General features: G+C 45.1%; 1 protein-coding gene across 1 annotated transcript; it reads right to left on the bottom strand.

Annotated features, from left to right (window-relative positions):
• Positions 1-1,221: 1,221 nt before the first annotated feature.
• LOC120694746 (haloacid dehalogenase-like hydrolase domain-containing protein 3) lies at positions 1,222-4,574 on the bottom strand. Its single transcript, XM_039977994.1, has 6 exons — positions 4,139-4,574; positions 3,680-3,786; positions 2,342-2,450; positions 2,091-2,252; positions 1,759-1,932; positions 1,222-1,489 (listed from the first exon to the last, which is right to left on the bottom strand). The coding sequence occupies exons 1-6, from the start codon at positions 4,412-4,414 to the stop codon at positions 1,460-1,462; spliced, it is 858 nt and encodes a 285-aa protein (XP_039833928.1). The 5' UTR covers positions 4,415-4,574; the 3' UTR covers positions 1,222-1,459.
• Between the last annotated feature and the right edge of the window lie 6,181 nt (positions 4,575-10,755).

The following is a 10,755-nucleotide window of genomic DNA, read 5'->3' on the forward strand; positions in this document are numbered from 1 at the left end:
AAAGCCATAGGTGGCATAAGTAGTCACTAATGCAACAGCTACGGCCACAGCAAAGGCACAGATCAATCTCCACTTGATCAGTTGTGCTCTTATTTTAGGCTGCCAAACCACTAGTCCCATCAGAAGGACAATGCAGAAGAAGGCGTGAATAAAAACAATGCAATCGGCCCAATTTTGAGCAGGGTCGATAGAGGATATAGGAGACAAATCCTAAAACAGCTAGACACACATAAATTGGCACATTTTTTTTAGATTAAGGGAGAATCCCGGTCTTGAACATTCATAGATGAATGTCTACGACAAACATAAGTTGGCACATAACACTCAAATTCTTGAGCTGGGTCATCTTTAGGGGCAAACCAACTTATCAGCTCCTTCCACCCCCCTCTCCATAGTCTTTTGTGCCACATCTTGATACTGATTACCTCTTTGACTATATTTCTTCTTAACCTTGAAAGAAATACATAATCCATACATAAACAAGAAATAACACGCCTACACTTTTTTTTTTGCATACGTCACACAATTGCGTTCATACTGATCTAAGAGGCACACACATCAGTTTGGCACGCCAATATCAGACAACATCATCAATCTCTTCTCGGCATGCTTGAACACCTCCTTCAGAGACATCTTCACATTTTCATCAGCAAAAATAAACTGCACGCTTCCTGAGCTAGGTGAAACAGCTCAGGCTTGTTGAGACCTATCGAAAGCATGCAGGTCATGTCAGGTCAGGATTAGAAATAGATCCACTACTTTCAAATTTGATACCAAAAGTGGCTGCAACGAGGTAATTCTCATTTGAGAGGCTTGTTGAAAACAGGCCACAGTCATCTGTGCACAAGGATAGAAGGTGCTTTGCATTATAGAGGTCAGCTGCACAAATTCAGTATAATCAAATGTAAGTACCGTCGAGATGATGATGATTCTTGGCATGGATTTTGAGTTTGTATTATTTTAAGGGACTAACCAAAGTGATGAAGCTCTAGAGAAGGAGCATCTCCTGTGCCAGACACCGGCACCCGTTTTTTGACTGCCTCAGCCAGTTCGCCGCACTCAACACACAGTCTGAGGCCTCCGCAGCTCCGCACTGGCAGCTGATAAGCTATCTGCATTTTTCTGTTCTTCTGACGAACGAATCAAGTACTGGACGTCGCCGTCACTTGTTCGGGTCAATTGCAATGCGTTTGGATCACAGAATTTACGGCACAAGCAACAGGCAAATTAAACAGGCGGCCAATTGGACAGTGAAACGCACATATACAGTATTCAACAGTTGCTACGGGAAGGGGCATGTCGCAGGACAAACTGCTCTCTGTTATTCCCTGGGAAAATGGAAAGTATGTACAAGGTGCCGGGGCAACAAGAATTGACACTATGTACAAGGAGGCAACACCACAGCCTATTTTCTTCTTTGTATTGCAGCTCATGTTGAGTTGACTCTGCAGTCAAGTCGTTATACCTCAACCCCGATCCTCTCTGCGACCTGCGATACAAACAGGCATCCAGGTATAAGCAAACGCAAGAATCCGAAAATGATGTTGATATAGAACAGTTGCAGGGAAACCCAGGGTCAATTTATATGCAATGAAATCGTTCCTAAAGCTTGATGTGCAACAAAAAATATAGAGCTGCCGGATCTTGAATTTTTGTCTAATTAACTAAGCTTTGTGGCTTGAGCTTGTGCTACCTAAATGTTAAGATTCTGTGCATGGACTTCACAAGAAGTGTTGAGCAGAAGAGAAATATAGGTACCTCCTTGAAGGAGTAAACATCACTGCCCCAAAGCCAGGCATCACAGCCTGCATCCCTAGCTCCCCATACATCGTTCCTACGGTCATCCCCAATATGCACAGTTTCTTCAGGTTTCACGCCCAACAGCTCGCAGGCCTTCAAGAATATTGTTGGGTTTGGCTTTTCTGCTGCAACCTGAAAGTTGATCAACCAAGGAACAGAGTTTGATATAATAGACAAAATTAACAGAGTCATAGAACCATACAAGTGCAATTAAAACAGGGCCAGTGCCTTTTAACTAGTAGGCTGCTGCACGTGCTAATCTTTGGATGATTTTTTAAATGGAAACCCACCTCAGCAGATACAGCAACTGCATCAAACCATTGATCACATTTCAGGGCCTGTAAAAGTGGCCGAAGACGAGTGTCAAAGTTGGACACAACAGCAGTTTTTACACCAGCCCTTCTCAATGCCTGGAAAACGCGCCCTGCGTCTGGATCACAGAGATGCCAAGCCTAGCAAAACATTTCACATTTGTAAGCTTAGCAGACATATACCTAAACCAGGTGGTCTGAAGCCATTTTGATTACACACTTTATCTCACCTTTTCAGTCGTATAGTACTGATACACTTCCTCAAAGTACTGCAGATCTGAGCAGCCTGTAGAGGAACTGACTATGTGTTGCCAAAAGGGCCTTCCATCATTGACATACCTGGAGATACCCAGATACATTAAGACTGGAATTTCAATTGTAGTCCATGCAGAGTCATGGTTTTTTAAAGGATTTCAATGTAAATATGATTCCTGTAGGCAGAATAACTTTAACCACACATTCACATGTCTGAGGGCTCTAAGGTCCCAGGCAGCTCATTAGCTCATTTAAGTAACAAACTCGAAACCGAAAGATCACTCTGAGTGGGTAGGCAAAATGAGCTACAAACAAATAGGGCTTTAGGTGTGAATAACATTAAAGCAATTGTATTACTTTGGCCACCATTTGCTTTAATGTTATTCACACGGGAGCCTACGGCACTGGGTACGTCCTTTTTTTGGCCACCACCCAAATATGCTGAGAAAAAAAGTCTGTGACGCTTTTCGGATAAGATATTTCTCCTGATAAGTATACGAAACGCCATGGTGGTACTTGCAACATATGATTGAAAAACACAAAAGGCAGGCAAAATCATTACTTATCAACTGTACAGTATTTGTACTCAAACATCTAAATTTAAACCATATATAAAACATTAAAACTGCATTTCTTTGTTTTTATTTGTGTCCTTTCTTTTAGTGTTGCCAGAAACCAGCAAACATATGTTCTTTCCATCCGAGATCTAGATCTGGACATAATCACACTGAACATGACTGCAATGACGTAGTTCTCCCAGTTATTGACTTGTTCTGGCAAGGATGTCCAGCACTATGTCACATCGTCTTACAGCTGTTTTCTTTTTATCTATGTAAATATTTTAAATTTACAATACCTGAGATTGATAGATATTGGTTGCTCTATTGACATAGATGTACCTCTACACATCGGATGTAAATGTAAGCCTTTTAGCTGCCAAATTCTCCATAGCTAATCTTGCATGTGCTTGCAGTAGCAGTACCAAATTCTCCCTAGCTTTATGGAAGGAACCAACCACTTTCAAAGTGATTGTTCCAAAAGACTAAGTCACTAAGCCACTGTGAAGTAAATGACAATTCTTTCACCACTTTTAATACCATAGTTTGTTTGAATTGCACAGAAGCACTAGGTATGTGCCGCTTCAACGAGCATCTGACAGCATGAAGCAATCATCTGAGATCACATAATAAAATAGTTCCAGATGCTATTACAGCGTGCTTGACTATTTTCTTCAAAGAATTGGGCAGGGACATCGAAAATAAAGCCAAGTACATGCACAATTTGGCACCGCAGAACAGTAACAAACGCGTTACCTCAGGCGGGATCTACCCCATGGTTGCGCATAAGCCCGCCGATACCTCATCAGTATTTCATCCTCTGAGTATTCCACTCCATACTTCTGGCCGATCGTTCTGTATACCTGAAAAAACATTTAAAACAGCACAGATCAGAACGCATGCATATAATAATCATCACAGAAAGGAGCCTCCTCTGCAATTCGTTATGCAGGGGACTGAACCACCCAAAGCCTAACAGATCTCCTCCGTAGCGCAACCCAGAACTACACATGAATACTAGAGCCGAACAACAACGGATCAGCTCAAGTCCAATCACACTGCCTCAGGGCGCGCACAGCGGAAATTGTCTTGCATGCCCGCAGCAATTGCTAGTCATGGCCAGAAATGGGACATGCAAACCACTGGATCACACGCGCAACAGGCAAGGCGGAACAGGGCGAGAATCTGAGAGGCGGGAATGGGAATCGAGCGCACCTGCGCCATGGGCTCGGTGGGGGCGAGGAGCGTGCCGGCGGCGTCGACGAGGATGGCCTTGTGCGTGATGTCGCCGTAGATGGCCCGCCGGTAGTCGTAGTACTCCCGCGCGCCCATGGGCTCCCACCTCGCGACCCCGGCGGCCACGGCGGCCGCCGCATCAGCGGTCACCTCCGCCGCGGCCGCCGCCGTGCCTAGCCGCCGCCTCTCGCCGATGGCGCCAGCGAGCGCCGGCCGGAGCCTGGCGGCCGCCGAGCGCAGCCGCGCCACCGCCATTGCTCGCGAGGTGGTGGTGGTGGTGGTGGTGGTGAGGAGGAGAGCGGCGTGCGCCTCGGGTGGCGGGGCCCGGTGGCAGCCGCGGGCGGCGGTGGCGTCCCCGTGCCGTTCCCCAGCTCTGCGCGCGCGGCGTGCGTGTGGGCGGGTCGGGGAACTGGGGGTGGCGGTTTATAGGAAGACTAGGCAAGGCCAGGGTTTACAAAAACCGGTGGGAACCGGTCCGGTCAAACCGGTCCGGTCCGGTTCTAATTTGGGTCGGTACCAAACCGGCCCAAATTCAAAATTCAAATTTTATATAAAAAAATGAAAAATTTCCAAAAAATTCTAAAAATACTTCAAAGTGCGACGAATCTAATGGTATCAAATTTTCTCAAAAATTCATTCGTTTAACATATTTTTCGGGCATTTAAAGTTAAACCAAAAAAGAAAAGGAAAAAAATAAGACGGCCCATTAAGACCCACTTGGTAAACCGGCCGGTAAACCGGTCGGTATACTGTTCCAAACCGGTTGCACATGCGATTTTGAATTTGGATTTGAATTCAAACCGGTCAAACCGGTCGGTAAACCGGTCAAACCGGCCGGTATACCGGTCCAAACCGATTACCCGATTTTGAATTTGGATTTGAATTCAATCGGTTTCCGGTCAAACCGGTCAGGTAAACCGCTACCGGAGGGCGGCGGTTTGACCAGACCGGTCGGGATTATTAACCCTGGGCAAGGCAACTAAGCGAGGCGTGGCGACTGGTGGCCGAAGTGAGGTGATGCCATGGCCTCACCTCATGGGTCATGGTCGCGAGGCCGCTTGGCACTTGGGTTTCAGGCTTGCATGTTCAGTCTTCAGGTCATAAGGTGCTGATTGGATCTGAAGTCAAAGGATTTGCCTAATCTAGTTTTATCATCCTGTTTGGTAGGAGTAGGCTAAGAGCAAGCGCACATAGACATGTTTTTGTTTTGGCATATTAAGATTGCAATCGTGAGTTCCGTGTGATTTTATGACATGTTTGTATATTTTTCATCTCAATGGAATATCAATGGTCTTAGAAAAAGAAATCAAATGGTCAAAATATATTTGGAATAGGTGTGGGTTATTTGTGAAACAGTCATACTTAACCAAACAATTGTACGGTTTTCGGACCTACTTTCATACATCATTAGGATAAACTATCCTATACTAAACTACATGAACTCCGTGCTCTTTTTTTAAGGTTATTAAAAAAAATGCTTTTTCGCTGTTGCGGCTCTAAGAGGAGGGCCACAGCCGGGTGGCATAGTGCACCCGCCTAATCCCAGATGGTGGTTACTCGGGAAAGTGCAAGTTATTCCTCAGATCTACTCATGAAGTAAGAACACAAGAACACACGAGTATTTAGAGTGGTTCGGGCCGCCGGGGCGTAATACCCTACGTCCACCGAGAGTTCTATTGCTCTAAAGTTCGTGGATGAGTATATCATCTGCCTCTAAGCCCCTTTTGAGACTTGAGTCCTTCTCTAGCAGGCGTCCCCCTTTTATAGCACAAGGAGGACGCGTACACAGGCGTTGGACCCCGACAGGTGGGCCCAACAAGGATGTATAGTTTACCCTTAAAAAGACATTAATAGTGCCTTGAGAATCTCTTTTTGGATGCGCTTCATCGCCCTGTAGACTCTCTGACCGAGGCGGGTCTTCACCTGTCCCATCGGTGAGGCGCCCGTTGAGGCGGTGTAGGTTGCGGCGTAGAGTGTTGAGTCTACCGCGTAGGCGTTATGATGTTCCGTCTCTGAGCTGTCGTGTCTAACTGGCGTTGCAGACTGACGCGCGTGGCGTGGGTGGCGCCAGTGGCTGCACTGTGCGCCTTGGTAACGCGCGATCAACAGTACAGCCTGGCAAAAATCACTTCGGGCTCTGCTGTGGCAGAGCGCACTTAACATCTCCCGCATTGAATGCGGTAGGTGGGGTAGTCTTCCCGGGTAAGCTTCGCGGCTGCGCGCGTGCCTGCGCCTGCGGGCACGTGGCGGCTCCAGACCCCCTCAAGCGGGGTGTCTGTTCCCTCCCCGCTGAGGGGTCCGGATAGTATATGGGAGTTCGGGATCCCGTGGAAGGTCCGGCCCCCTGGCTGTTTTGGTTGAGCGCTCCCTTCTCCGGGACACGCGGCGTCACCGGACCCTTCCCTAGCAAGGAATGGGTTTGGCGCTGCTGACCGGGTGAGAAGGGCTTCGGACCGCGGGGGTCCGGCTGCTCAAGCCGTCAGCGCGTAGTCACGGATAACTACGAGGTTCTTGCCTAGACACGGCAATCACCTCTGGGACACGTGGTAACACCGGACCCGTCCCAGAGCGGGAAGCGGGTCTGGGACCGTTGGTCTGGTGAGGTGGAGTCGGACCCAAGGGTCCGGCTGCTCAGCTCCTTAGGACGTAGTTACGGATAACTACGCGAGTCTTGACGCAGCAAGAAGGGTACACTAATCCAGAGGTACCGACACTCGCGTAATTGTTACGACACCTCTGATCTAACCATCCACTTCATTACCAATTTCTATTTGTTTTTCCATGTTGCCATCATGCAAACATTAACATTATGTGAACATTCCAAGTAATTCTAGGCTAGACACGTAGTACGGCTAAGGTGTTCATGGTTTTCCAAGAAAATTCAAGTTCAACATGGATTTGTCAAGTCCTGCCAGATTATAAGGAAAAATATTTAGGGGTGCAATGATACACTCAACTCAGGTAAGAGATGTGTGTTCTAAAAAAAACCATTTGCGAAGAAACATAAAGATGGCTGAGGATAATTTACGACGTGATTTTGGTAGGTAGATTAACCAGAAGTACTCTTTTCATTCTTCAAATATATAATATATAATTTAAGGCAAACTAAATGGAGAAAGTAAAAGAATGTGCGAGGCTGCGAGGAGCTACTTTTAGAGGAAAAGGTGGACACGAGAAGATATAAGGGAGATCATGAAGCAAGATGCTCAAATCAACACTTTTTTTTAAAAAAAAAAAGTGGCATATTTTTTTCGACACGAGGATTGCCCCCATTTCCATTCCAACGAAACGGAAATACCAAAGTAACATCCAGGAAAACAGAGGAGAGGGAGAAGGAGATAGGGAAGAGAGAGAGGAGGGAGAAGCAAGAATTACGTCTAGCCTGATTCAGGTTAGACCAAACATGCAAGCTTAACCCGGGGTTCCCAGGTTTACATCGAAGTTTCTCCCAAGCGTTCCTGCGCTAACAACAAAGACACACTCGGAGCACTACTTCCAAAGTTCACTTGCAGGGTCTTCTCCCGTCGCACCATTCGACCACTGGCTTCAGCTTCTACTCGTCACCTTCTGGGGCTGCTTCTTCCAACGCGGGGAGCATCCTGACCTTGGTCGACGCCGAGGGTTGACGCATCACCCTGTGGGCACAGGCCAGCAGCGCCTGCACCCCCTCGAGGATCCTTCCTTGCGTTTCTTGGTTGTATAGACCTGCCCAATAGGTTAAAAAAGAACCAATATGGATTATGATGTCACATGGACTTTTGATGATTTTCTTGTCAAAAAAAGTGGCATATAAATCTATTATATTAATAAAGGAGTGTTAAGAGAAGTCACCATGTTCGCCGAGAGGGTCTAGAAATTCTCACGTTAATTAAAAAAGAGAAGGATTTCTACAGTTGGATTTAATAAAAATCTGACAGTCTAAACTAACCAGAAGAGTCTATGTCAAATTAAATGAAGATACAATATTCTAAACTACTTAGAGTCCATATCCAATTGAAGTTAAAGCTATAACAGAGCCCCTAGCAAATAAAGAGTCCGCATGATATAAGAACACACATTTCTGTCTTGGCTTACACCATGTATTAAATATTCCGTATTCTATAACCTATACGTAACTTGCACGGGGAAGGATAAAGATGGAGCAAAGTTAAATGGATAAGCTGGAATGTAGAAAAATAGAAGAGAACAGAAGGTATGAAAAATAACAAAAGTGCGGGGGGGGGGGGGAGAAAAAAGGAAAGACAAAATATTGGTTTAGTCCATGATTATATTCATTACTATGTTATTTCATATAAAATTATATATATTATAAAATAATATTATATTTATTTGTCCGTGCATATAGCTAGAGGTGCATTGGACATTTGACATCTTCTATGTATTTATTAAAAAAATAGGAGAAGTGGTTCTATCGTACCAAATGTTTTTCAAACCGGCTCCATCTCCATTAGAGAAAATGCTTCATCAGAGGAACTACCAGAGCCATTTCAGCTACACCTAGAGACCTGCCAAACTAGCCCTATGTCGATAGTCTACAATACACAACAAATGATTCAAATAGATAAACAGTCGTTGCCGTTGCTCCTCTTCATTTAGAAAAAACAGTAAGCTCTGAGGCACAATCTAAACTCAGTAAATGAGCTAACTAAACAGGGAACTTCTACATTAGGTGTATCGCACATGAAACACACTAATTTCAAATGTGTGGAGCAAAAAAAATGAAAGATGGAGAAATCGACCAAAATAGCTCGAGAAAATGGAAGTTAAAGAAAAGAGTTAGAAACAACATCAAAGAAATGCCTCAAACTATACACCGCCGAGATAACAAAGTCTGAAGTTGACCAATCTATACAGCCAATCAGATGGACTAAAAATAAATTAAAAAAGATACAGTAATCAAAATGGGAAAAAATAACAACAGGTTCGGCTGAATAAAAATTAAAACATATACATATTATATGTATGGAGAACTAGAAATAAATAAAAATATATTTTTGACCCAACTTAGTAAGGTGGCCCCAACAATTTTTAAATATAACCTTTTATTTAATTCATGATTTTTTTTAATTCGCTTCCACAATGAGTCAGACCTAGGTCTGCCAGATGCTACTCTTGTATTCTGACAATTAGGCTAGAGATTCTTTTGCTAAATAATAAATAAAATATTGCAAGGCACAAATCGAGATCCAACATCTATTCGAGGTGACCAGTATTAAATTCAATCCTCAAATTTATATTTTGCAAGTTTTTTTTTGGAATAAGTTATTTAGCAAGTTAAAGTATTAAAACATGCAAACGTGATATAGACAAAAAACAACTTAAAGATCGATGATTGATATGAACTTCTATACATATAAAGCTGCAATAGTATTCAACAAGGGTGAATGAGTGGTAAATGAAGTACCAAATAGAACTCTTCTGTTATGGTAAAAAAATAAAAAGAATTTTTTAAAAAACCTAGCTACCCGCGCTATTAGCGCGGGCCATCTTGCTAGTTAAATTAAAAGGTATATTACGGATTACACCGAGTAAATCATATTTGGAAATTTTTAAATTTTGTTGTGCGAACAAAGTAATAGGAATAGAACCATTGATCAACCAGACTACCCGTGGCGTTCTACACTACGATGCACAACATTGCTTTACTTTTTTTTTTTGAAAACTACAGCATTGCTTTATGAATTATGAGCACCGTCCTTCGTGTGCTCTCCAATGCTTTGCGCTTCTGCTCACAAAGTGAAGTGGAAGTGTGGTTGCAAGTTGGAGCCGAGTGTGCGCGGTCGTGATATTTTAATCCATTATTTCACCTTAACGCATGTTCCAGCAGGCACCGGATGTAGACGGGCTAATCCGTTTTTGTTTAGGTAAATCTCACATCAGGTCCCCACAGAGCCAATGGTTTTCCGTTCTGCCACACCAGTTTCTGCACACACGCGTTTGGCAGATAGCGTTACGATTGCCAAAAGGCCCAAAACCAAGTTACCTTTCACATCATCCTTAGATTAGTTTAGAGGTAGAAGAGACTACGGTATCAGTATTACCACCGGTATCTTTGTGCTCATTGGCTCGAGCAGAGGTAGAGCCCATTGATTCATCGCCCACGCCCACCGGATCTTTCGCCCTCGCCGTTGGCCTGACGCGCGACGCACCGGCAGAAGGGCCAGCGTCCATGGACGACGCTGTCAGCCTACTCGGACACTTGTTCTTTCCTCAAGCTCCTCTCCAAAAAGAATCGATTTTCTTCTCCCTCCTTTTGCCTCCATGCCGGTTTCCAAACTGCTCCGATGCTCCTGACGCACGGACCACCTATGGAAGCATGGAACCAACAAAATCGTTTGAAAACAATCCATGACCTGATCCGCCGGCGCCGGTTCCAAGGCGACGGCATGGGTTGCCAACCACCGTCACGCCGGCCCGCACGTTAGCGCCATCCCTCACCGAGCCATCGCCGCGCCGTGCGCATGGCATAGCAAGCGATAGATCGAGAGCGTGGCCGCCCGGGGCGGCGCGTGCAGTGGAGGTGGAGCGGCTGCCAGGGTCTCGCGCGCCCGCTGGGCCGTGTCATCGTGTGCGGCAACCTGTTGCTTGTCTTGTCA

Source organism: Panicum virgatum, chromosome 2K (assembly GCF_016808335.1).
Source record: "Panicum virgatum strain AP13 chromosome 2K, P.virgatum_v5, whole genome shotgun sequence".
Classification (NCBI taxonomy): Eukaryota; Viridiplantae; Streptophyta; class Magnoliopsida; order Poales; family Poaceae; genus Panicum; species Panicum virgatum.